Source organism: Labeo rohita, chromosome 14 (genome assembly GCF_022985175.1).
Source record: "Labeo rohita strain BAU-BD-2019 chromosome 14, IGBB_LRoh.1.0, whole genome shotgun sequence".
NCBI classification, from domain to species: domain Eukaryota; kingdom Metazoa; phylum Chordata; class Actinopteri; order Cypriniformes; family Cyprinidae; genus Labeo; species Labeo rohita.
The window spans coordinates 18306724-18334301 of NC_066882.1; the positions used below are offsets into that span (position 1 = coordinate 18306724).

Below are 27578 nucleotides of genomic sequence, written 5' to 3' on the forward strand. Positions count from 1 at the left end.
AAAAAAAAAAAATCACAGGTTCCAAAAAATATTTGGCAGCACAACTGTTGATATTATCCAACATTGATCATTCTAATAATAAATCCGCATATTAGAATGATTTCTGAAGGATCATGTGACACTTAAGACTGGAGTAACAGCTGATAAAAATTCAGCTTTTCATTACAGGAATAAATTCTATTTTAAAGTATGTTAAAATAAAAAACATTATTTTATATTGTAAAAACATTTTGCAATATTACTGTTTTTTTTCTATATTTTTAATCAAATAAATGCAGCCTTGATGAGCATAAGAGACTTCTTTAAAGACTATTACAAGTCTTACTGACCCCAAACTTTTGAACGGTAGTGTATATATATATATATATATGTTTGTTCACAATGCATCTTTATATTGTTTTACTCTAATGATATTTGTGCCAAAAAGCTAACACAATGCATTAATTATTGCCATGTTGGTTATCTAACACTTCAAACAAAAGAATCTGGTATCGGTTGATACATCATCAGTCAATCTCTTTACATGATCATGAGGGAACTTGTTACAGGTGTGAGAAAGGGCCAGATATCACCTCTGAAATGCCTCAGCTGACTTTTATGATACACTTTAACCAAAGTACAGTACGTCACACTTGGCCCAGGATCAACCAGGCAAGCACATTTTTTTCTGGGAGGGAGTTTTTTGGAAAGGCCATATTTACATATGGGTTATTTCACTGGCAGAGAGATCAAACAGAAAAAATAAATAGCTACTGAAGGACGAAGCAGACTTTATAATGAGTGCCCCAGTCATGTTTCTTAAACACAGTGTTGCATATTCTCTCCCTGCAGGCAAGTCTAGAAGATTCCATAAATTCAGCCATTACCATAGCTGACAGGAGAAGGCTTTCTTGAGATGAACGAACAAGAAGAAAAAGAACAGAGGAACGATGAGGATGTGTGGTAAGGTAGACAAGTTGAAGCCTGCTCTCAGTTATCTATCTGACTCCTGATGACAAACAGCTAACTGAGCCGGACCTGTTTCCTCAACCTCAGTCCATCATAAACCAAATGACTGTGTTCCATAGAAGAGATTGAATAGCTATGAAAATACAAAACTAATTGCTTAGAAAAGTCATCAACAAACCAGGAGTTATTTTTCCATTGTGAGTGGAAAAACACTTTACCTAGACCAACTCTACTTTCTCTATAGTAGCAGCACGAACAGAAAAAAACAACAATCCTGTACATTTCTGGAGAGCAGCCATTAGCAGCTATAAACAGAAACAATAAGTACAAGAGTTTGATCCTCTTCTATACCACAGCCCAACAAACCAAAACTGCGAACTGATTTCCAGGTAGTTTTGAATTACAACCTGTTTATTGCTATGAGAAATATTTGAGTGATGGAAACAAAGTGCTGTAATCGATATCACCCTGTTGCTTATGATTTGCTGGAAGTAAAATGAGGAGGAAATGAACCCATGTCAACTAAGGGTCAAACAAATTATTACTTTCTTCCTCATTGGTGTAGACATTTCATCCAAAACAATATGCATGATGCTAATTGTAGGGAAAGTCCCCCTAGAGTAACCTAGGGTTAAATGATTTACATACAAGAAAAAAATGAAACTAAAATTCAGGAATTGAATCTATGGTGTGTCAACAATTTTCATTCAGAAACTGCTAGTAAATTTCACAAAAAATAGCAAAGAGATTTTTAATAGCACATTAATTAAACGTGACATATTGAAGTAGAAAAACTGAAATAGTATTTTCTTATAAAACACACTCCAGTAATCTGTTACAACTTAAAAAAATCACTCCATGATTTACTCACCCTCAAGCTGTCCTAGGTGTATATGGCTTTCTTCTTTGAGACAAAAACAATCATAGTTGTATAAAAAAATGTCCTGGCTCTTCCAAGCTTTATAATGGCAGTGAATGGGTGTTGAGATTTTGAAGCAAAATAGAGTGCATCCGTCCATCATAAAAATACTCCACGCGGCTCTGGGGGGTTAAAGGAGAAGTCCACTTCCAGAACAACAATTTACTAATAATTTACTCACCCCCTTGTCATCCAAGATGTTCATGTCTTTCTTTCTTCGGTAATAAAGAAATTATGTTTTTGGAGGAAAACATTTCAGGATTTTTCTCCATGCAATGGACTGCTATGGTGCCCCTATTTTGAACTTCCAAAATGCAGTTTAAATGCGGCTTCAAACAATCCCAAATGCAGTTGTAAACGATCCCAGCTGAGGAAGAAGGGTCTTATCTAGCAAAATGATCAGTTATTTTCATTTAAAAAAATGCAATTTATATACTTTTTAATGCCAAAGGCTCATCTTGTCTTACTTTGCTTGGACTGTTTTTGTTCCAGTTCATGACAGTTAGGGTATGTCAAAAAACTCCCATCTCATGTTCTCCGTCAACTTCAAAATCATCCTTTATCGCTGTTTTACCTTTTTTGTTAAGGGTGTTTGATCTTCTTTGCATGTTCACTCTGCAAAGACTGGGTCGGTACTTCTGCAGTGATGTAGGATGATTTTGAAATGATTTTTGAAGTTGAGGGAGAAAATACAATTGGAGTTTTTCGACATATCCATATTTTCGACATCAGATTAAAAAGTATTTAAATTGTATTTTTTAAATGAAAATAACCAATCATTTTGCTAGATACGACCCTTATTCCTTGTTTGAAGCCAAATTTAAACTGTTTTTCGGAAGTTCAAAATTAGGGCACCATATCAGTCCATTATATGAATAAAAATGTGAATGCAGAAATGTTTTCCTAAAAAAACATAATTTCTTTATGACTGAAGAAAGAAAGACATGAACATCTTGGATGACAAGGGGGTGAGTACATTATATGTGAATCTTTGTTTTGGTAATGGACTCCTTTAATAAAGTCCTTCAGAAGCAGTGTTGCCAAGTGTACGGTTTTCCCACAGAATTGGGCTACTTTAACACTGTTGCTGTGGGTTGTTTTTGAAGTCCGCGGGTTGAAACGACCCCAAAAATGTCATATTTAGTCCCTGAAATATGGATTTACCTCGGGAACCCGATTTACCCCGGAACGAGATTTTTAACAGGGGACCCCTCTCAAAATGCAAGTGGGCTAGTTTTGGGCTAGTCATGAGTAGCAATTGGGCGGGTTTTGTTGTGAAAACCTGGCAACCCTGTTCTGACGTGAATCAATGCGTTTGTGCAAGAACAATATCCATATTTAAAAATGTATGAACTGTGAAGCTTAAGTTTTGTTTACAGAAAAGGAAAACCAGTCTCCTCTTGGGTTATATCGAAACCCTCTGACATTTTTCTTTACAAATCCTTGTTTTGTACTTTTCATTTGTGACTGGTGTTTTTTATGCTTTCTCCTCTGCACTTCTCATCGGAGCTTACGCTACACCTACGAGGTACATCATCGGCTGGAACGCCACTCTCTCGTGAACGTGAGTACACAGTTAGCAGAAGCTAGAGATTACAGTTTATAAAGTTCTTTTACAAACACATCGATTCATTTCAGAAGGCCTTTATTAACCCCTGCTTTATTAGCCACGTGGAGTACTTTTAATGATGGATGGATGCACTTTATTGGACTTCAAAAACTCAACACCCATTCACTGCCATTATAAAGCTTGGAAAAGCCAGGATATTTTAAAATATAACCCCGACTGTATTTGTCTGAAAGAAGAAAGTCATATACACCTAGGATGGCCTGAGAGTGAGTAAATCGTAGGGTATTTTTCATTTTTGGGTGAACTATCCCTTTAAGTTGTATTTCTAAGCGATGTTTTATAGGTATAAAAATGAAGTCAAATTAAATGATTCAATTACAAATTATTTTGAGAGCCTTCTCTACTTGGGAATGAAACTGATCCTTTGTATTAGCAACCTAGTGCATTAGTAGCCTTAGCCTACCTCATTATGTCAATCCAACAGCCACAAAAAACTACCTATGCATTCTTTATTCTCTTCAATACACAATAGACCCACATACAAATGTTCCCAAACTGAAACCTGATATAAACACTGGCTGTCAGAACTATTTTACACTGTTCTCTTTTGGCCGTCAAACCTTAACAAAACCTCTAAGAAAAAATGTTAATGAAAGCAGTCTTGTAGTGAAAGATAAAAGACCAGTTCTCTAGACAAACATGATAGTGCCACTAGGAAATGTTTTATACTGTCAGCGAATCCAGAAGATTGTTGTTGAACCACTTTGCAAGAGCACAATCAGCATTTGGTTTGTTTGGTATGATATCAAAAGAATCACATGAATCAGCACAAAGCTACAGTATGTGCTTGAAGGCGAACACAGTCCAGTATACTTCTGGCCAAACGCAAAACACTGCTAAATTAGAGGAAACTTAAAAGACGTTCTGATTACTTTGAGGTAATGTTATAGGATCAGAGCATCTATTTGTTCTCCAACACCACAAATCTTTAATTACAACGACAGACGCGTCTCTCAACGGATAAAAGGATCTAAAGGCAGAAGGAGAATCTGAGTGGTGAGTGTGAGCGCGTGTGATGTTGTCCTGAGAAAGAAAGCTGACTAATCCTAATCCTACACAAGTCTTTCTATGCAGTGTCAGAAAGGGGTTCATGGGATAGAAGGCTAGCAAGCGGAGGTGAAGAGGAGGAATATATCAGCTGGATGTTAATAGCTATAGCTATGCTTAGCTTATCTTCCCTGGGTGCAGCTATGTTAAAAGCCCACTGTCTTCACTAAGGTCCTGTGATTAGGGTATCAACAGTTATGACATGTAGTTATGAGCAACCTGAAATACACTGTTAGGAAAGCTACTGTAACTACTGTAGCTGTTTGTAAGTTAAAGTAGTTTTTATTTTTTATGTTTTTATTTGTTTATTTTTATTTACACAACAGGGCTGTTTAATGCTCAAAAGAACCAAAACCCACAACTAGGGGTATACGATATATCGACTGCAGTTTTAAACAATATATCGAGTATATCGCAAAAAACAAACAAAAACACACCCAGAGAGTGCACGCATACACTGAGATGTAGGTTAGACTACTGTGCATACATACTAGAGTTCACGATTTCACTGCGTGATTTAGTCTAATAAAATACATTTAGAATTCCCCAAAAATTCAAGATAAGGGGGCAAAGCCCCCATTTGACTTGTATTATATCATATGTATTTTATATCCTCGGAAATAGTTAATATCACACGAAAAGTGATGTTTTCCTCCAAATATCAGCACGATTCCAAGTTTGATATTGGTTATGAACGATTATTTTGGTAATCAAGTAATCTATCGATTATTCTGACGATTAATTGAGTAATTGGATAATTATAATTAATTTTGTAGTAATAAAAAATAGACCTAAGTGAACAAAAGCCTTTGTAATGACTTAAAATACATATATAATAGCAATGACACAATAATAGTTAGTTAAAATAACTTATCAAAAGCAAGTAATCATATTGTTTTATTAAACAAAACTGTTACAATACATAATGTATTATAAACAATAGAGCTTTGTATCAATACTTACGCATTATAACAAATGACTTTACTGCGCAATATAATCTGTGTTTAATATTGACTAAACAACATTTAATTCAAATGTCCACTTAATCTTTAATATTTGGCCATTTCTTTATAATAAAAAAGCTAAAGCCATTGTAATTTCTTTAATATGTGGACATCAAAACGTGTAAGTGGGGTTTAAACTTTTATTTTGAAATTGCGATGAACAGTTAGCATATTGAGAAAAATAATGATGTATTCTCCTGTGCTTGCATAAGTTTATAAATGATTTAGCTTACAAATCTGGTAGAATAGCTTACATAGCATTCACAGATAAACGTTTTAATAAACCCAAACTCACAACAACATGCAGAGATGGAATTTGAGACGCTCCACACATGTAAATGATAACAGTTTGTGTAGCAGCATTTACTGTGAACAGAGCCGCTCTAAGATGCACGTACGTAACCAACGCATATGTAAATAAAGCGCATATATTAAATCTGCATTGCTTTTATTTATTTAATTGAATCGTAGCGTTTGTGAATTCTTAATAGCATTATGCTTTGTTATGATTTTTAAATGGGTTTAATATGTGGAATGCGCCACTTCCGGTATTTTGACGATTACTCGACACAGGCAAAATGCAATTGAAGATTGCAAGGAAGAAGAAGCCCTAGATTTGATAAACAGCTCAATAAACAAGAAGTTAATATTACGTGACTTACATTTTAGACACAACAGTTCTTGTTTTTGCAGCATTCTGACAATGAAAATAGTTCCATATAAAGCCACAGCAAAACTGTTTTGCATCTCAATGGTGTTTCGTTACCCATTTGAACAAATCGGTTGAATAAATGACGCAATGATACCAAGAAAATATTGAGATAAAATATTGTCCAAATATTGTCCTAACAAACCATACATCAATAGGAAGCTTATATATTCAGCTTTCAAATATGACTGGTTTTGTGGTCCAAGGTCACTTATAGTACAGACCCACATGCACACATGAACAGAAACGTGTTGTTAGCACAACTATAATTAAAATTGTTTAGCAACTTAAATGGAACACGTCATTTCTCAATAGCAAGGTAATTACGGTGCTGTTGTTGGAGCAGATGAATGTACAGTTTAACTGTTAGTAGAAATGTACAGTTTCAGGTAATTCACATGCTTAATTTCTCAACCTCATAATTTCATTATTAACAGCATTAGTCTGCTACCAATGACTCGAGCCTCAGTTATTAAATGACGTTTTGGAATCAACAAACCGAGGCGTGGGGTGAGACGTGTGAGAAAAAATTAATTCTACACACAAGAACATTTTACAGACAAAAACCTGATGGATGTCTTAAAATACATCATTTGAATAATATTTGAGGTGTGGTAACAATGTTATAAGCTGAATAATTGACTACAGTCCATTGAATTATTAAAAAATAATGCACACCCAAGGTGTAACAGCCACGCTTCACGTCATGGCTGCATCACCGTCTCATGTGTGCATTATATTCTAATCTCTCATCTGCTCATTGTCAATTATTCCTTACTTACTAAGTACAACTAGCAAAAAAGTAAGTACATTCCAGCTACTTTTTCTGGCACAAAAACAAGGAAATACAGTACGTTTTTATTCAAGTTTATTGCTGTCATTCAAATGTCTTCCTTGTTTTTGAAATACTAGAATACATTGTAATCTATATAAATAAACACACTACATTACTAAAGGTAGCTTGATACTGGATAAGCTACGGTATTTTAAAAATAGATAAACTACTGTCACAACTAAAACCTGCTACTTTTATTTAGTTATTTCCCCAACGCTGCTAATGACTTGAGCAAAAGTTTATAAAAAGTTTTCAGGTTTCGGATACTCAAGGCAGGCATTAAGCGGGCTATAAAAACTACAGGGCTACAGGATAGAAGCATAAACAGGTGAAGTGATTGCATGCTAATGCACGGTTTAGTTGCTGAGCCAAAGCCCTGCAGGGAGCAGCTTTAAAGGTGTAGTTTCTGATAACATTGAATGATGCCTTCCATGCTGCACACCTGCTCTCCTGATGCTAACACCAAATTAGTGTTAGTCACTGTTGGTTTGTCTCTCTTTTGGAAGTTAGCTAATAAATTATACATTAGTGTTATATAATATTGTCAGTAAGTTTTTTTGTTTTTGTTTTTTAAGATTCTTACGCTCACCAAGGCTGCATTTACTTGATAAAAAATACAGTAAATTAATAATGTTTTAAAATATTATTACAATAACAGTTTTTAAATATATTTTAAAATGCAATTTATTCCCGTGATGGCAAAAGCTGAATTTTCAGTGTCACATGATCCTTCAGAAATCATTCTAATTTGTTGCTTCGCTACTCGAAAACATTTATTTTCATTACCATATTGAAAACAGTCGTGCTGCTATTTTTGTAGAAACTGAGATACATTTTTTTCCTTGATAAATAGAAGTTTCAAAAGGACTTTTTTGTGTGGAATATATATATTTGACTGATCAGATTGGTAGGTCCACCCCAAATTCACATCATTAGTTGATCTCAATGTTATTATGTCTTGCCCAGAATAGTAGCGCAGTTACTTAACAATAGATATATTCAGCAGTCCAGGTCAAGGATGGCATGGCAGTTTGTGCCAGATCCTCCGCCCGTCTCATCTGACAGCTGTCATGTACGTTTCCTGCAAGGTGACAACCAATCAGAACTCTTGAAAAGCCTACGGAACATTCAGCAATCCAGTCGTCCATCCAAATCCCTTGTCTAAAAGCCAACCTAAGTGTAGTTTCATGTTGTTAGACACCCCATTAATGCATTCTACGTGAGACCCGCGGAGGAGCTTCACGCCCTTTGACCAGCTCCACTTGAGAGCCACTCCCACAATGGGCCTTGACTCCATAGGTCAGGGGGTCTGTTTTGGCCCCTGGTTTCCAAGGTTACTGCCTAGCGGAGAAGAACGCCACTCAGTTCCCTTTTGTCCATAAAATCAGGGCATCAAAAGCAAAGCAGAGCTGGAGTCTAGAGTGAGGACTCCCACCAAAACATTTCACAACAGTCACCCGTAAATACATGTACACACTTGGCAGAGTGAGTGAGATGGGGGTCCGAGCGCTCTGCGACCACCAAGGCAGATGACAGGAACAGGCAGGCTGCAGTCCAACTATGCAAATTGCCTTTTTTATGGTTTGTGGCAACCTATTAAGCGCTGAGAAAACTTCTTAGTGACCTTACGTTAATGGAACTGACCTGCTAGGAATGCAATGCAATTGTTTTTAAAACAAAAGCGCACTAATATACGCGCATAAAAGCAGTGTGAAAATAACAATATGCTACCATGACTATAAATAGGAGAAAAATGCTGTTGCAAGAAATTACAATATATATTCTGTCGCTATCCACTAGCTACTATTATATAGCGTATATGCTCTGATGCATTTATGTGAAATTATTTTGCAGCTCTTCAGTGTGTCTGAAAGACACCTGTAAACGCAATTTTAGATCACATGCGGCAAAAATATAGTTAAATGATGTTAAGCTATTCTCACAAACAGATCATACTTAACTCTATATGTGGCGGTCTATATAGAGACACTGCAGCAAGTGCAAATAGACTGTAAAGTCACAGTAGACTCACCATTATTGCTCGCGTTCAATCACAATTTGAGATGAGACTGATGTCTGGATCGCGGGAGATTTTTTAAATAGATTATTTTGGAAGAAAACAATAGCGAGATATTCCTCGGCGCCGATTGCGATCTGTAGAGACGCGGTGGAGATGATCTGATGTCGGAGTCCTGCACAACGTAATGCTGCGCTTCGGTTTCCCTCTCTGAGATTTGAACTAATCTGCACTGGAGCGGCGATGGTGATTTATCACAGTGACTCTACAGCGACACCCGGCGATTACATAGAGGAACTGCTGGATGTTCTTTCTTTCTTTCTTATAAATATTTATTACTACATTACATACTATATGTGGGTCATTCTACAGAATTGGTTCAAAGTCAGAGTTGGAAACGTATTTTAAAAATATGTCTTTTCCATAAATGTGACCCTGGACCACAAAACCAGTCATAAGGGTCAATTTTTTGAAATTTGAGATTTATACAGTACATGACTGAATACATAAGCTTTCCATTGATATATGATTTGTTAGGATAGGATAATATTTGGTCAAGATACAACTACTTGAATATCTGCAAAAAAAAATCTAAATCAAAATTTAAAGTTGTCCAAAAGAAGTTCTTAGCAAAGCATATTAAGTTTTGATATATTTATGCTAGGAAATTTACCAAATATCTTCATGGATCATGATCTTTACTTTACATCCTAATGATTTTGACATAAAAGGAACATTTATAATTTTGACCCATACAATGTATTTTTGCCTATTGCTACAAATATACCCGTGCTACTTACAACTGGTTTTGTGGTCCAGGGTCACAAATTTTGTATGTATGCAAATTGTATAATATCCAACGTACATACACCACCATTCAAAAGTTTGGGGTCAGTACATTTTTACTGTTTCTTTTTTTTTTTTTTTTTAAGAAATGAATACTATTATTCACCAATGATGTATTAAGTTAATAATTAAAAGTTTATTAAAAGTTAATAATAAATAATTTACATTGTTATAAAATATTTATATTTTGAATAAACACTGTACTTTTTAAACTTGTTATTCATGAAAGAATCCTGAAAAAAAATCACAGGTTCCAAAAAATATTTGGCAGCACAACTGTTGATATTATCCAACATTGATCATTCTAATAATAAATCCGCATATTAGAATGATTTCTGAAGGATCATGTGACACTTAAGACTGGAGTAACAGCTGATAAAAATTCAGCTTTTCATCACAGGAATAAATTCTATTTTAAAGTATGTTAAAATAAGAAACATTATTTTATATTGTAAAAACATTTTGCAATATTACTGTTTTTTTTTCTATATTTTTAATCAAATAAATGCAGCCTTGATGAGCATAAGAGACTTCTTTAAAGACTATTACAAGTCTTACTGACCCCAAACTTTTAAACGGTAGTGTATTTCTAGTAATTGTGCAGTTAATTCTCTTATTGTATTTTCAGAACGTGTTGGAATATGTGTCCTCTCCCCAAATTTGTCACTGTCGAAACACAGTAATGTACAATTTAATAAGAAGAATTATATTGACCTATTAAGATTTTTCTTACATCTTTCTTTTAAATGTATATATATGTATATATGTTTCTATTTTATTAAAAGGTTTTCAAAGGTAAATCAATAACAACTACAATTTTAACAATATTTCAGATTTATGAGATTTTTATGAGATTTTTTTGTATTTTGAATCCAGTTTTTCTTTGTAAAAGGCAAAAAGTTGATCATACTGATTTTTAAACTTTTAAAAGGATTTATTAGTTTGAATATACACTGAACAAAACAATAACATCTTAGTTGATAATTCAGTATTCCTTATTTTTTGCAGAACATCCAATGTTTCGGTAGTGACAGTAATGTTTTGGAAGCAACCACATCACGTTACAAAATTTTAACCCACATACTACAACACATCTAAAACATATTAAAATACAAAAAATGTGCATAACTGTACTAAAATTTGGTTTATTTCCCCCAAATAAGGGATTATGTGTTGCTTTTATTGCCCACTGTGCAATAAAATGTGCAATACCGCTATCCATACCTATATTTATTATAGATACGTTATCGCTTTAACATATCTTCCATACATTCAATCCCTTGTATAATTTGTGTATAGAACATCTGTACTTATCTAGCACAGTTTTTTACATAAAGTTTCATAATTTACAAAGAAAATATAAAATAAATAATTTTTTAAAAACTTTTTTTAACTAAAAAACAAAAAAGATATTTTTAAAAACAATTGAATCAGATGCAACAGTTCTTTCAATATCATTTTCATATGTTGAAATTTAGGGGTTAGGGTTCAGGACAGCCACTTCCCAGTTGCAAGTACCCACTAAATGATGATAAGCTTACTGATATTTTAAATAGGACTATTATTGTGGGTTTCAATATATAATAAAAGTATCTTAGTAAACATCTAAGAATTTGAATACTTAAATGTTTTTTTTACGTTGTGAAATTTAAAGTAAATCTCTGTCTGTAATAAATATTTACCAAACTTTGATGACTGATGATCCGAAAAATTAAAAAAATAGTTAAAAGTTATATACGAAAAAGACTAGCTGAACATAAGTTCACAAATAAAATATATTGTTTAAATTGTTACTGGTTTGAGTCTCCTTCGTTTCTGCTGTTTATCTGGATATGTCATTTGGAGCACAAATGAGACCTGAGGCTGTGCTGTGTAATAGCTGCATCAGCTTTATAAAATTTTTATACTGGTAATGCATTTCCGATGGGAGCGAACAGAATAGAATGATCACAGAGGTGTATCCTGAACTCTGACATATCCGGTTGTTATAATCATTCAGAGACTCTTACAAAATCAGATGCATCTAGTCACAGAGTCATATCTGGCCTCCAGACCTCCTTATATTTGAGTACGAATGACAGCACCCTGTCATTACCGCTCCTCTCCACTAACTCTTTGATGACTGTAGCCTCTGGGCACACACCTGAGTGCACACTGCATACTTCCTGCCCTTTGAATATAGAGGAGAGACATCCTGAATGGTTTCAGGAACAGTAAATGAGTGAAAACAAATCAGCTTCTGGAGAATCTGGTGCATTAAGATCTTTTAACCCTTAGAGCCCTACTGTAGCACACCTGCAACACATGTTTATAAAGTAGTAGTTAACCTAAAAATGAAAATATGCTAAAAATGTACTCACCCTCAGACCATCCAAGATGTAGATGAGTTTGTTTCCTAATCAAAACAGATTGGAAAAATTGAGCATTACGTCATTCACCAATGGATCCTTTGTGGTGAATGGGTGCCGTCAGAATGATAATCCAAAGAGCTGAGAAAAACATCACCATACATAAAACTAATTCCTAACACTTTATGAATGTCAGTGCTTAGTGTAATGGTGTCGCCCTCTGCTGGTAATGTTAAAGCTGTGGTATTTCTGGGATCCAGTGGGTGTCACAAACAATGGCTTAAATCGTTATAACAGTAGTAGTTTAAATTGCCATAAAGAACAAGGATAACAGAAGCTGGCATTAATATACTGTTTTATTTGCACAGTATGAAAAAATAGCATTTAGGTAAAGGAAAGTGCACAGTCATTAGAAATTTGTAAAAAGCCTAGTAAAATGATGTTACAGAGACTAAGATGGATAGATAACCCTCATTTCATTATTGTTTATTCATTTTTGCCAGCATTTCTATAGTTGCATGTTTGATTGTCATATTTTAATTTTGTCTGTGCTCAAATGACATATTCTCACATATACTGTAAACAGTCCCCTTTGCTTTCTTGCCATAGGGGCAATGAAACAATAGTAATACACATACTATGTAATCTAAGCACTGTTTCTGTTTTGCTCGATTGCACATGACCTGTGTCTACTCAAAAGGAAAAAACAATGTTCTGTGATCCTTCTGGTTATTTTACAGCCATTTAGTATAGTATGTTATAGCTGAGAAGCATGCTGAAAAGTTTTCAGGTTTCTGATATCTCTGAGGGACTTCATGGTTTCTTAGGTTTGGTGGTGGTTCTTGCTGACTGCACTTTGACAGTGGTTGATGCAGATCTTGAACCCTGTAGGTTCTGAGCTGTGCAGGTGTATGTTCCATGGTCATCCTCTCTGACCTCGTCCACCAGCAGAATCGTCTGAGTTCGCTGTCTGTTCTGCCCATCCACCTGCACAATCTGCACGCTGTCGTCGGTGTGCATCGGGCGTTCAATCTGATAATGGAAAATAAAAATAATCATTAAAAACAAATGTTTTAAATAATAGAAATATAATTCAATTAAATTTCATTTTTGTTTATTTATGTTCTGATATAAACAAAATCTTAAATATATTTAAATGGAACCCGGGGTACATTTATTCATTAGACTTGTACGGCTTAATATAACATAAATAATGTCTCTTACTGAAATATGTAGTCGAAAACCCATGAAAAATAAGCATTGTTTTATACATATTTCGGATTGTGGGGGGCGCCATTATTTCGATGACAGATTATTGTTGCACTTGGTGAATTAATGACGTTAACTGTTGCTATTTTTACCGCAAGACTGATACGACGCCCCATTGTTAGGCTTTTGGTTGTAATTTTCAGTTTATGGGCAACAATAGAAGAGATTGAAGTGTTTACTGCTTTCCTAGCGATAAGAAAAGGAGAAAAGAATGGAAAGATGCCTGTGGACGAATAAAACTTCCTAATAAACAGCGTTTTTGCTCCATTTTAGCCTTGATGCCTCTGAGGCTTTTAGTAGAGCACAGCTACTGATAGAGCTTAGAAATGGCAGAGACAAGAAACGCTAGATGCCATCCTGGCAGGATGTAAACATACTGACGCTTGTCATGACGCCTTAGCCACTAAAGGAGTTTCTCAGTGCATTTCACTCCATATTTGGGAGTTTAGACCACTTGTGGGGAAAATTCGAAGATATGGCATTTGGTTTAAGCCTACGCTTATATTCATCGCCACCTGCAAGCTCTTTCAGTGGCTGTTTCAGTATTTTATTTTCAGAGATGTTGTGTTGTGGTAAAAATAGTAAAAGGTGTGCTACTGAGTAGCTCACTGAATACAACCATTACATCGTCGAAATAATGTATAAAATGATGTCAGTTTTATAATTAACGTAAATCTTTCAGTATGAGACATAATTTACATTACATTAAGCCATACAGGTTCTATTGAAATATTGTGAGGTTGTGTCTTATTTCTGTCTCTCATCTAACCTTTTGTCCAGGATATTCCCAGGTAAAATCCACCACTACGCCCTTCTCTCCTATCACAGTGCATGTCACCTGGAGATTCTTTCCCACTACTATAGTGTCAGAGGAGGCCTGGATTGCAGGAGATGGTGGAGCGGCTGGATCTGCCAGGGTATATAAAGATTAAACTTATGTAGTCTGATTTATGTGGTCACATGCTTATGTAATGCTTCCAGTTCGCTGTTGTGTGTTAACTACAGGAACTAGGAAACTAGGAAATACGCACAGTTGACATAGATGAGCATGTATTTGGTTGAGCTCTGCCGAAGGTTCCCCAGGCTTGCCACACAATACAGAGATCCAGCATGATACTGCTTCGGTCTGTGGATGGTGAAACCCTTTTTGATGTCAAAGGAGATTTCTCGGCCATCCACCTTCACCTCCATTGGAGGAAATTCCCGGTGTAAAGTCACCTTTGCTAACGGAGAAGTCACCTGACAGGGCAGGACGGTGGGCCAGTTAGTGCGAAGCTGAATGATCTCATAATAGTCAGCAGAAGGTACAAACAACTCCAGAGGGTCTAAGAGAGAAATGCCAACCGGCAATTGTGTTTAAATTAAAATTAAAAATGGCAACTAGTATTGAACATATTGCAGAATAGGACAAATGTATTTCAGCCTTAAACAGTTTAATTTTAGATTTACAGTTGAAATCAAAAATTTACATACACCTTGCATAATGTTAATTATTTTAACAAAATAAGAGGAATCATACAAAATGCATGTTATTTTTTATTTAGTACTTACATAAATAAGATATTTCAAATAAAAGATATTTACATATAGTACATAACAGAAAATTATAGTTCAATTTAGAAAAATGACCCTCGTTCAAAAGTTTACATAAGGTTGACTTCTAATACTGTGTTGTTACCTGAATGATCCACAGCTGTTTTTTGTTTGTTTGTTTAGTGATAGTTGTTTGTGAGTCCCTTGTTTGTCTTGAACAGTTAAACTGTCTGCTGTTCTTCAGAACAATCCTTCAGGTCCCTTAAATTCTTTGGTTTTTCAGCATTTTTGTGTATTTTAACCCTTTCCAACAATAACTACATAACTTTGAGATCCATCTTTTCACACTGAGGACAACTGAGGGACTCATATGAAACTATTGCAGAAGGCACAAACACTCACTGATGCTTCAGAAGGAAACACAATGCATTAAGAGACGGGGTGAAAACTTTTTGAATTCGAAGACCAGGGTAAATTTGACTTATTTTGTCTTCTGGGAAACATGTAAGTATCTTCTGTAGCTTCTGAAGGGCAGTACTAAATGAAAAAATATGATATGTACACATCTTTATTCTGTTCAAAAGTTTTCACCCCTGGCTCTTAATGCATCTTGTTTCCTTCTGAAGCATCAGTGAGTGTTTAAACCTTCTTTAATAGTTGCACATGAGTCCCTCAGTTGTCCTCAGTTTGAAAAGATGGATCTCAAAATCATACCTTCATTGTTGGAAAGGGTTCAAGTACACAAAAATGCAAAAATGCAAAAAAAAAACAAAAAAAAAACAAACAAACAAAGGATTTATGGCATCTGAAGGATTTTTCTGAAGAACAGCAGGCAGTTTAACTGTTCAAGACAAACAAGGGACTCACAAACAACTATCACTAAACAAACAAACAAAAAACAGCTGTGGATCATTCAGGTAACAACACAGTATTAAGAGTCAACCTTATGTAAACTTTTGAACGAGGGTCATTTTTCTAAATTGAACTATAATTTTCTGTTATGTACTATATGTAAATATCTTTTATTTGAAATATCTTATTTATGTAAGTACTAAATGAAAAATAACAAGAGGACAAACAAGAGACTCATGAACAACTATCACTAAACAAAAAAAGAAACAGCTATGGATCACTCAGGTAACAACACAGTATTAAGAATCAAGTAAATTTTTGAACGGGGTTGTTTTTTATAAATTCAGCTATTATTTTCTCTTGTGGTCTATATGTAAACGTCTTTTATGTGAAATGTCTTATTCAGGTCAGTGCTAAATAAAAAACAACATGCATTTTGTATGATCACTCTTATTTTGGTAAAACAACTAACATTTTGCAGATTCTGCAAAGTGTATGCAAACTTTAGATTTCAACTGTACATGTCATATTTTTTTTTGTTACGTTTAGAATACTATAATTTGCACTCTGTTCCTCACATTACATTCTCATATTACCTGAGAAAAAGATGAAGACTTTGACGCCTTTGTCATACTGTTTTCTGCAGTCTTTGTCCTCACAGTACATGGGATAGCATGTGAACTCCCCTGTATCTGCCGCTGTTGTATTTGCCAAAATCAGCGTGCCATAACGTTCATGCTGAACTGTCCTGAAAATACAGACAAAAAACAACTGATTAATTGAATGCAATCTAATGCAATAACAGTTTTATTGTCTTTATCAGCTCATACCTGAGTCGTCCTTCATCATCCTCTTCTAGATATGCAGGAACAGCCCACTGGACAGGATTTCCTTTACATCTCAGCTCTAACGTATCACCTGCTTGGACAGTCAGCGTGTTCCCCACTTTCTGGAACCTTCCCTTGTTTACCACCTGAGTGAGGTATGTCTGAGCTTCTGTAGGGGTCTCAGGGCCGGTTTTCACTTTAGGTTTGGAAGCGAGAATCTTTCCTGATCCCTTTCCAGACTTGGATTTGCCATTTGGTTTCTTCTCAGCTTTGGTCTTTGGATCAGGTTCAGTCTTTTGGCACATGCCTGTTTTTTATGTAACAAACCATTCTGATACACCATCGAAATTTAACTAGAAATTTTATTATGTTTTTAAAGACTTATCAAATAAATACAACTATGCTCAGTAATTTTTACATTTATGCATTTGTCAGCTCATGTAGTCCCTGAGAACTTCAGTGCAAAACAGAAGCGTTTTATATGCAACTTTTGATAAATGTTTTACATGCATTGCGTTAATATCTGCTTTGCACAGTTATATTGTTTTCTCCTATTTGTATTACTGAGAGAATTATATCTACATAGTGTACAATATGGCCTCTTAAGAGGTAAGATACTTACCGAACTGAATGATCAAAAGAAAAGCAAGAAGAGCAAATAGCACCACCCTCCACTTCATGGCAGAGAATATTCACAGCAACCACAAACAGACTTTAGTTCACTCTGGTATACCTTCTCAGGTCTTGAAGATACACGCACAGAAGGCAGAAATAGAAAAGTAGCAGGAGAGGAGGAACCGAGTGTGTAAAGTGAAGGGTCAGATGTTTACTAGAGTCACACGAACACCCTAAATTCCTCTGGTTACACTCAATGGATCCTTTCTGTGTTCATTCTACCAATCAGGGTCTGAGGAGAGCTGACCATCCAACTGAAAAAGCAGCCAGTGTTTATTTAGCTGTAAAAACTCAGAGGCATCGGTCTAGGGTCTGCTCTGTGAAAATATTTGTCTCAAGGCAATTTGTTATTACTAAAGACTAGATAAATGTAAAATTGATCCACAAATAAGTACATGTCAGTGTTATGCATATTTGCATTATATTACATTACCTTTGGGTAAATGTAATATATAGTAATAGAGCTAAAAATGTTAAACTAAGATACTAGCAACCTGTGAACTCATTGCCCAGTATTTTCTGTGGAATGACTCAGTTTTCTGAGTTTCTGTTTGATTTAATAGTTCAGATCTGATTAGTGTAACACAGGTAGGATCTTGTGAATGGTACTATTGTTCTTTTGTGCCCTCACAGTTGAAAGTAAGATTAAAATCCTTTAAGGGCACATCAGTTCATTCAGCAACTCTAAGGATCAGCCATTTTCTAGTTATGCAAGTCCTATATACTTTACCAAAATGCCCAAAACTTTTTTCCAAGCTTACATTTTGTTACATAAATATCAACAACTAACTAATTCAAATCTTGATATTTTTTTCCCATCCAGCTAATGCACACTTACAGTACTTTGAGCCTTTTATTGAAGCATTTTCTCCCAACCTAAACTATTGTTCAAGTTTTGGTCAATATGCTGCTTTTTATACTTTTATTTAGAAAGAATTGATCAAAATAGTAACAGTACAGACATTTATAATGTTAGTTGTGGCGTCAAATAAGACTGGGGTAATGGCTGCTGAAAATGTAACTTTGCCATTACAGGAATAAATTACAAATTTATTAAAATAGAAAACAAATATTTAAATTATAGTTTCACTGGTGTTTTTGCTGTATGTTTTGATCAAATAAATGCAGTCTTTGTGAGTATAAGAGACTTCCTTCAAAAACATTTGAAAAATTTTACCAACCCGTCAACAGTAGTGTGTAATTTAATAAAAGATGTCATGGTCAACTTGAAAATTCAGTATTACATATTTATTCATTTCTTTTTTATAAAAAGTATAAAATAACAGATTATTTCACTGCAAATGCGATGAAAGCTCTAGCAAAAAAAAAAAAAAAAAGAAAGCTAGAAAGAGCTTCTTGCTGAACTTGGTCCATCTTTATCAGATTTGGGTTCAATGGTTTCAATAGTGCACTGACTGCTGAGTAACCTTTGCCTCTGGACGCTGTTTCTCACTCCATATCCAAAATAGATAAGGAATCCTGAGCAGAAAAAGACACGCATTTACATATTTTTAAATATGAGTTTGACTTTCAGCAACATTTCATATTTTGCATTGCATACCTCCAGCCATCCAAACAGCATAGCGAATCCAGGTGTCTCCTCCCAGTTGAACCATCAAGTAAATGTTGATGAACACACTCACCACAGGGAGTAAAGGCAAGAACGGTACCTGTGGTTACAGAAAATATGAGAGAAGTATAACTTTTATTATTAATGTTACAAGAAAATGATGTTGCTTTGGTAAAAGTCCTGTGCTCACCATGAAGGAGGCTTTGGTTGGGTTCTGGGGTTGCCTCCAGATAATGAAGACCGTGAGTAACATTGTGACCAGGAGCAGAGTTACACTCACAACACTCCAGATCTCCAGTAACAACAAGGATCTGATGGCTTTGCTCATCAGCAGTGACAGAATAAGCACTAACACAACTGCAAAATCAAAGATATCAAAGAAACGTACTGATATTGCTGTATAATGGTCCAAGTGGACATATTTTTCAGCATCTCTGTGGAATTTACTAAGGTTTCGTACTTACCAAGACAAACTGTGCAGCTTGTAACAGTGTTTGAAGTTTCACTGGTAGGGTACGAAGGGGGTTTCAAAAACCCAAACGCTGAAGTTGTGGGTGTGCGCAAATCACTTCCCTCTGAAGCTGTCTCTTGATACCTTGAAAGAAACCACATTTAACTTCAAAGATTTGCATCATGGTGTTAGAAGGGAATCGTGGAGCTGGGAATACAACCTTAGTATGAGAATACAAATAGCCACAAGTGTGTAGGAGAAGAGAGTTCCAATCGACATCATATCAACCAATGCCTTCAGGTCAAATAAAAGAGCCATTATTGCTGGAATAAAGCAGAGCACATGATTTCCAGGGCTTTTGTATTTTGTACAAAAGCTGCAGAGTATTTACTGTACATCTTATAGAGAGAGAAAAACCCTAGTCCTATGATTCAGCTTAGTCTGTCATATGTAAGAGATGAAAAAAGGCCCAAATTAATTGATCCGATTTGTAGATCTTTTTTTCTTTAAAGTACACTTACCCGCTACAGTGCCAGAGGATAGCGTGGCCACCACTGGACTCTGGCGTAAGCTGACTTTATGCAATGATTTGAACATGAGTCCATCTCTGGCCATGGCAAACAGGACACGGGGCATTGGAAACATGGACCCCAAGAGACTGCAGATGAAATGAAATGTCTGTAACTGATACAATACATAACAGAGATTCAAATCTTAATTTGTGATTCTATTACCTTGTTGACAGAGCGCACAGGGACCCGACTGCCACAACGTACTTTGCAGCAGCCCAGCCAATGTAAGCAAAGGCCACAGGCAAAGGACTCTGAATGCTAAGTCGGTAGTATGGCATCATCAAAGTGAGAGCAGCCGAAACCCCAAAGTACGCCAAGAAACAGATAAGTAGAGATGCCACAATACCCACAGGTATAGACTTCTGAGGGTTCTTTACCTCCTCGCCTGGAAAATGAGTTTAAAAGCATGACTACTGATGATAACATGCACCGACTTTAAAATGTTTGAGCACCAGATCATATTAGAATGATTTCTGAATGTCATGTGACATTGAAGACTGAAGTAATGATGCTGAAAATTATTTTTTTTTTTTTTAAAGTATATTAAAATAGAAAACAAGTATTTTAAATTGTAGTAATAGTTCATAATATCACTATTACTATATTTTGAGATACACAATATTTTCTGTATTTTGAGCAAATAAATGCAGCTTAAGTGAACAAAAGACTACAAGAGAAAACAAAAATGCTAAAATTAAAAATAAAAAAAAATTACAATTATTAAAAATGCTCATTATTAAAATTTTCAGATTTACCTGTAGTTGCAATGCAATCAAAGCCAACAAATGCATAGAAACATGTAGCTGCCCCTGCAAGTGTTCCTTCAAATCCAAATGGGAAAAAGCCACCTACTCCATACTCAGTGGTGACGTTGGTGGATGTTAGGTTTCTATAAATAAATAAAAAAAGGTAATTTTAGAAAAGAACTGAATATATGGCTGAATTTGGAGTAGCATGCATACTACTCCTGCTGTTTTCGCCATAATAGTAAGAGTAGAATGGTCGATATATGCTTTTTTATTTAAAAATGTTTTGGCAAACATTTCGCAGTCCGATTAAATAAGTCAAGGAACACATTAAAACTAGACTTTATTTTTTCCAAATGCAGTAGATGTGTACTCTACTAAAATCTGCATACTGTATATGCACAGTATATGTACTATATACTGCATCAAGTATGCTAGTATTCTATAGTGAACATAAACAGATCATTTTAAAGAGATAGTTCATCCAAAAATACTGTCGTTAATTACTAGGCCTGCCCTCGATTAAAGATTTTTCTGGTCGACTAGTAGTTGTTAATTGTAAGCATTAGTCGACTAATCTCACGTTTATTAATAAGCCATTTAAATCATAATAATGAGCCTTTAATTGCCTGCATAGACTAATAAGCGCTGAAGTGCATGCATAAAGCTTGCCACAGCACAACGGCAGAAGTAATGATGATTATGAATGTGTCAGGGGAAAACAGTAAGGAGGTTGCATTAACTTTTTAACAATTAATTGATAAACTAGTGCTTTCTTTGTTTTGGGCTTAAGAGATAAAGACGGCGACACTAATTCATCATCTCTACAGTAGTGATACACCTGTATGCCTGTTTCATACAGATTACATAATCGGAGAATATTTGTTTTCCATTAGAATTGGTATTTTTGAAAGTAGACATTTCACACTCTAAAGATACATTTTAATGTCTGTAAGGCAAGTATACACCGAGTTTCGGTCATTTATTTATTTTTTGATGCGTACAACGTCAGAGACCGAGATGGCAGAAAGCGCATCCTGTTTGCTTTCATCATTTTACAAAAGCGCAGTGTTTTTTGTCATTGTGAGTGCACACAAACAAAGGTAGAGTCTTTACAGATTCGAAAGATGTACTACTCTTATCTGTATGACCAAAAATGACAGAGTATTTTAAGAGTGTTTAAGAGTATTTAAGTGACTGCACTGGTGCCTCCATCTGCCATGCACTGAACGCGCTACTTTTCAGCTTCCACACTCCGCACAGACACTTGAATAGCACACATTTTTTGGTTAACATTAGACTGAACAGTCATGCAAAGATGCTACTTAGATGATAAACCATATGAGATCGATGAATGATAAGCGAGCATTTGGATGTCCTGCCTAATGTGCTGTATTTCCACACAGACCAGCCATGCGTGACTTTGCCACTTCCTGTGGATTTTTTCCTCTGACTAACAGACTAATAAAATTTTGGTCAACCAAGCCTCTTCAGTCGACTGTTAGGGGGTAGCCCTATTAATTACTCACCCTCATGTCATTCCAAACCCATAAGACTTTCGTTCATCTTCAGGACACAGATATTTTTGATGAAATCCGAGAGCTTTCTGACCCTGCATAGACAGCAATACAACTGACATGCTCAAGGCCCAGAAAAATAGTAAGGACTTCGATAAAATAGTCCATGTGACATCAGTGGTTCAACTTTACGCTATGAGAAAACTTTTTTGCGTGCAAAGAAAACGAAAATAACTTCATTCAACAATTTCTTCTCTTCCTTCTCTTCAGTTGCATGGCTGTCTATGGAGGATCAGAAAGCTCTTGAATTTCATCAAAAATATATTAGTGTTCCGAAGATGAATGAAGGTCTTACAGGTTTAGAAAGACATGAGGGCGATAGAATTTATTTTTTTGTGAACTAACACTTTAATATGTTTCTAGACTGAAAGAATTACACTGAATATTACTACACTAAAATTTCAATAAGATGTGAATGCAAATATCCTTACTCATGCTTTGCTGTGGCATTGAGGATGATGTCTTCAGTGATAAACCAGTTCTGTAGGTTTCCCTTGATGAAGCCAGCAATGATGACAAATACCAACACCAGTATGTTAACACTTGTAAATACCTTGTTGACAGTGGTTGATTCTTTCACACCATACGCAAGAAGACCTGTGAGAAAAATACGGTATGTAATGTCAATACAGTATAATGGTAAATACAGAATAATGAACACAGTTCATTATTAACAGTGTATGATTAGTATAGTCAGATACCAGAGAGAATCATTATGAGAGCCGCTGCAAAGAAGTCTGGGTAGGCTGCCAGGCCAGGCAGGTTCATAGCTGCGTATTTGCTAAAATAATTAGCCATCACATTTCCAATCAGATCATCGAATGTACCACTCCATGCCCTGGCCACACTCGATGTGCCTAAAATCAGTAGAAAGCTCTGTTAGTACTTAACCCTTGACTACATTAATGGTGATCTATCTATCACCATTATGCTGTACTTGCATTTTTATAGGCCTTTAATTTCTATTTACCAATGACGTAAGACAGTAGTAAATTCCATCCTGTGGTGAAGGCCCACACCTCTCCTACAGTCACATAGCTGTACAGATAGGCAGAGCCGGTCTTAGGAACCCTTGCACCAAACTCAGCATAACAGAGCCCAGCAAAGATAGAAGCTAAAGCTGCAATGAAGAAGGAGATGATAATACTTGGTCCAGCCAAGGTCCGGGCCACCTCTCCAGAGAGCACGTAAACACCGGCCCCCAAGGTGCTGCCCACTCCCAAGGCCACCAGATCTAAAGTTGTAAGACAGCGACGAAAAGTGGAGACCTCTCCCTCTGGTTCCAGGGGCTTTCTACGGCACAGGCCCCTCATGAAAGACCGCATCGACTGCATTATTGGCTGTTTGAGGTGAGTGAGAATAACATTTTAAATATAGCTTGTTTGTGAGGTTACAAATATATGAAAATTTAAAAAATGCCATATGTTAAGGTAAAGCTATATCCAGATATTTTAAAGGGAACCCCGGGTATTAAGACTTGTATGGCTTAATATAACGTAAATTATGTCTCTTCCTGAAATATGTAGAAGAAAACCCATTAAAGTATTGCGGTATTAAAAAAATCAACATGATTTTATACATATTTTGGACTATGGGGTGTGCCATTATTTATGACGTGAAATAGCTGTACCCGGTGAGCTACTGGTGCTACCTGATGCTATTTTACTGCGACACAACTTGGTTTGGTTGTAATTTTCAGTTGAAGGCCAACAAGAGAAGTGATGGAAGTCTTTTCCTAGAGATAACAAGAGGAGCAAAGAATGGGAAGATGACTGTGGACGAATAAATCTTCCTAAAGACCTGCATTGTTGTTCTCTCCACTAGATGCCATCCTGGCAGGATGTAAACATGCTGATGCTTGTCATGATGCCACAGCCACTGAAAGAGTTTCTCAGCACTGATTTTACTCGACATCCGGGGCATTAGGACTTCTTGTGGGAAAAACTGAACGTGTGGCATTTGGTTTAAGCCTATGCTTACATCCATTGCCACCTGTAAGCTCTTTCAGTAGCTGTGGTGATCATATGAGTATTTTATTTGTGTTGAGTTGCATGGGCGTCGCTAGGCCATTTTAATGGACTACTCAACCCCCCTAAAATTTTGCGATTAGCTCCATAAACTGTACACAAATTCGTGATCGCCTTAGTCCCCTTTGAATTTCATATGAAAATTGCACCAGACTTCGATCGGCTCCCCGTCTTTCTTTCAGTGCATTTTTCAATTCGCAGACCGCTGTGGCGCAGAGTGAAAAACAAAGGACAAAGTCTGTGTTTATCGATAGATTGTTATAAAATCTGCATCTGTGCAGTTTAAATACAGTATATAAAATATCATGGGGAAACAAACGGTTCCCCATCTACTGTAGCCTACGTTTTCACGTTTTCGCTGTGTTCACCCCTCATCCCTGGTGAAAAAAACAGCATATGCTGGTAGCTATGTTTTGATGCTGGGATGCTGGTTAGGTATGTTTTGATGCTGGTTTAAGCTGGTCTTTAGCTGGTTTATCCTAGTCCTTTGCTGGTTTATGCTGGTCCTTTGCTGGTTCATGCTGGTCATGTTGCTGGTCAAGGACCAGCATAAACCAGCAAAGGACCAGCATAAACTAGCTAAGGACTAGGATAAACCAGCTAAAGACCAGCTTAAACCAGCATCAAAACATACCTACCAGCATATGCTGGTTTTTTCACCAGGGATCACACCACAGCTGTTTCCTCCAGCGACAATGAAGCACATAAACGCATACTTTATTAAACAATCATGTTGCCGTTTTCATTTGAAAATTTAACTTTAAATAGTTTTTAATACATGTGGCATAGAAGTTTGCATACTTCAGCTAAGGAGGCTTGCACTAGAAATGCAAACAGTAAAAAAAAATTATTATTTTTATTTTGTACAGTAAACAGGTGTGTGTGTGTGTGTGTGTGTGTGTGTGAGAGAGAGAGAGAGAGAGAGAGAGATCAGAAAGACTTATATTTGGCTTATTCAGTAATTAAATGTTATACCTATGTATACAATACAGTGGAATATTGCAATAAGTATAGTATACCACCCCTATTAGTCAAACGTTATTTATTTTATTTATTTATATATTAATTATTTATTTTTTGTTATTATACCCTCATTGGGGGCTGAGCCCCCCTAAAATGAAAATCGTAGAATCGCCCCTGTTGAGTTTTGGTAAAAATAGCAACAGGTAGCGCCAGTAGCTCACCGAGAGCAACCATTTCACATCATAATGGCACCCCCATAGTCCAAAATATGTATAAAACGATGTGAATTTTTTAAATAACGTAAATCTTTCATGGGTTTTCTAGAATATATCAGTAAGAAAACTCATTAATGTTATATTAAGCCATGCATGTCATAATACCAAAGTATTTGTTCACCCAAAAATGAAAATTTGTTAAAAATATACTTAACACCAGGACATCTAAAATGTAGAGTTTGTTTGTTTGTTTGAAATTGTTTCTTACAAGCATGCAGCTTTTTGTTTCACAAGATGTTTATTGATGGACTGAAGTCGTGTGGATTGCTTGTGGAATTTTTATCAACAGTTTCTCTCATTCTGACGGCACCCATTCACTGCAGAGAATCCATTGATGAGCAAGTGATGTAATGCTACATTTCTCTAAATCTCATCTACATCTTGTATTGCCTGAGGGTGAGTACATTTTCAACAATTTTCATTATTGAGTGAACTATTTCTTCAAACTAATGACTTTTTCTGCATCTTTTAAGCTAAAATTACTTTTATCATATCAAATGTCATTTTTAATATCATTTTCATGCTATTGTGGCATTTGACAACTAATCTGGATTATGCTCAGTAATCGCCCTAAAAATAAGCAGTTTTTAATCCTTTGAATGTTGGTCATTTATCTATCAATTCATTTTCCCATTTACCTTATCACAATGTCTTCATGTTTTCAAAAGTACTGAGATGTTTTTCTTTGTATCTTTCTCTTGAAACCTTCAATAAAGAAAAAACAGATCTCTAATAAAGAATAAACATATCACTGATATCCATCACTTACTATCTTTGTGAGCCACAATTGATTTTTAATCAAAATAATTACATTAAGAATAAAAACATAGCATAATGGATCCACTTTGAATTACTGAATAATTTCATTCAAGTGATTTTTTATTGGCAACTTTTGATGTATTGTTTCATACAACAGAAATGATGCAGTCAGGTGTCCTTCACTTTCTACTGCATCACTTATCCTCTTCTAAACTCTAGACAGAAGCCTGTTCTGTGGCTCCATGAGATAGTAGTGAAGAAGGATAGACAAAGCTGCCTTCATGACTTGGCAGTGGTCAGCTGGCACTTGTTCTCTTTTTGTGGTAGCTTTCTAAAATCTGCCAACAGAAGATTTACAATCCATCCTAATCCTGTAAGGAATCTTAGCTGCGTATTGCATTCTATAGCACTGATCACATGCCGTATAGAATGCAGAGTTGCAAAAAACTTATGCTGTAAAAAATTCACTTTTCTCTTGCAAATATTTTATGCAGTAATCTGTTATTTGTTATATTACATGCATTATTTTATGTTTTCTAAAATGCTTGTGAATTGAAGCAAGATATGTAATATTTTCCTTATTAATTAATTTTCACATTTATTTACACCTGCTGTTGCACTGAAAATATGCACTGAAGTAATGCACAATCCTAAAAATAATACCAAATGACTATAATGACTAAAGAGCTTGCAAAAACATTTCTTGATGCATTTAATTAGTAAGTGAATGTTTTTTTCTTTACCTTAATTGTGTCCAGAGAAGTTAGCAGTCTGTTATCTTTGTATTAACCGTCTAAATATATCCGTCCCTTTCACACCAATGAAGCCAAATGATTTTTACAACAATATATACAAGAGTGGACTGTTTGACCCACCCACTCAATGGCATTAGCAACAAAGTAGCCTTTCTTTCTGCATTTCTCACCGGCCCCATAATGTGCTCATAATTGCAGCCAAGGCACAGGGTGAGGATAACATTCCATGTTGAAATTCAAAGAAAGATTTGTTAACATTGCTGTGAGGTTACTCATCTCAGCAAATATCGTACAATAAAACAGAACAATGTTTCATACAAGAAAAAAATAGGACATTCTTATTTCTTAAACAATTTCAACATTTTGAGAAGTTCACTTTCTGTACACTAGATGGCAGCCAGCTTTGACGTATCTCGCTGTTTAC

At 35.7% G+C, this 27578-nt stretch overlaps 3 protein-coding genes and 2 long non-coding RNA genes across 6 annotated transcripts in view; 2 read left to right on the forward strand and 3 right to left on the reverse strand.

Annotated features, from left to right (window-relative positions):
• n4bp3 (NEDD4 binding protein 3) overlaps positions 1-9305 on the reverse strand; it is a 33218-nt gene extending 23913 nt beyond the window's left edge. For both annotated transcript variants that reach the window (XM_051128022.1, XM_051128023.1), the window contains exon 1: positions 9125-9305. The gene's annotated coding sequence lies outside the window, so the exon portion shown is untranslated. The remainder of the gene's footprint in view (positions 1-9124) is intronic.
• On the forward strand, positions 4328-14710 carry LOC127176382 (uncharacterized). Its single transcript, XR_007829086.1, has 3 exons — positions 4328-4493; positions 14353-14489; positions 14578-14710. It is a non-coding gene; the product is annotated as an uncharacterized LOC127176382 (long non-coding RNA).
• LOC127176381 (platelet-derived growth factor receptor-like protein) lies at positions 12692-17600 on the reverse strand. The gene is made up of 6 exons (XM_051128025.1): positions 17407-17600; positions 16788-17091; positions 16554-16705; positions 14604-14897; positions 14342-14481; positions 12692-13335 (listed from the first exon to the last, which is right to left on the reverse strand). Exons 1-6 carry the CDS (start codon positions 17462-17464, stop codon positions 13117-13119), a joined length of 1167 nt encoding a protein of 388 aa, XP_050983982.1. The 5' UTR covers positions 17465-17600; the 3' UTR covers positions 12692-13116.
• Positions 14735-20373, forward strand: LOC127176383 (uncharacterized). The gene is made up of 3 exons (XR_007829087.1): positions 14735-14876; positions 16817-16939; positions 20226-20373. It is a non-coding gene; the product is annotated as an uncharacterized LOC127176383 (long non-coding RNA).
• Positions 18781-27483, reverse strand: LOC127176380 (cationic amino acid transporter 2). Its single transcript, XM_051128024.1, has 13 exons — positions 27143-27483; positions 26279-26345; positions 23346-23715; positions 23077-23232; positions 22807-22972; positions 20808-20941; positions 20215-20437; positions 20002-20138; positions 19701-19803; positions 19494-19624; positions 19220-19386; positions 19021-19129; positions 18781-18938 (listed from the first exon to the last, which is right to left on the reverse strand). The coding sequence occupies exons 3-13, from the start codon at positions 23707-23709 to the stop codon at positions 18802-18804; spliced, it is 1827 nt and encodes a 608-aa protein (XP_050983981.1). The 5' UTR covers positions 23710-23715; positions 26279-26345; positions 27143-27483; the 3' UTR covers positions 18781-18801.
• Positions 27484-27578: the final 95 nt, after the last annotated feature.

Excerpts from the sequence above, each read along its gene's own strand:
- LOC127176381 (XM_051128025.1), bottom strand. The coding sequence starts at position 17,464 with ATGAAGTGGAGGGTGGTGCTATTTGCTCTTCTTGCTTTTCTTTTGATC. Across the intron at positions 16,706-16,787 it reads GATGATGAAGGACGACTCAG|GACAGTTCAGCATGAACGTT; the intron begins GTATGAGCTGAT and ends CTGTATTTTCAG. Across the intron at positions 13,336-14,341 it reads GGGAATATCCTGGACAAAAG|ATTGAACGCCCGATGCACAC; the intron begins GTTAGATGAGAG and ends TTCCATTATCAG.
- LOC127176380 (XM_051128024.1), bottom strand. The coding sequence starts at position 23,709 with ATGCAGTCGATGCGGTCTTTCATGAGGGGCCTGTGCCGTAGAAAGCCC. Across the intron at positions 20,942-22,806 it reads AATGCCACAGCAAAGCATGA|AAACCTAACATCCACCAACG; the intron begins GTAAGGATATTT and ends ATTTATTTATAG. Across the intron at positions 20,139-20,214 it reads CTGTGCGCTCTGTCAACAAG|TCTCTTGGGGTCCATGTTTC; the intron begins GTAATAGAATCA and ends TTTCATCTGCAG.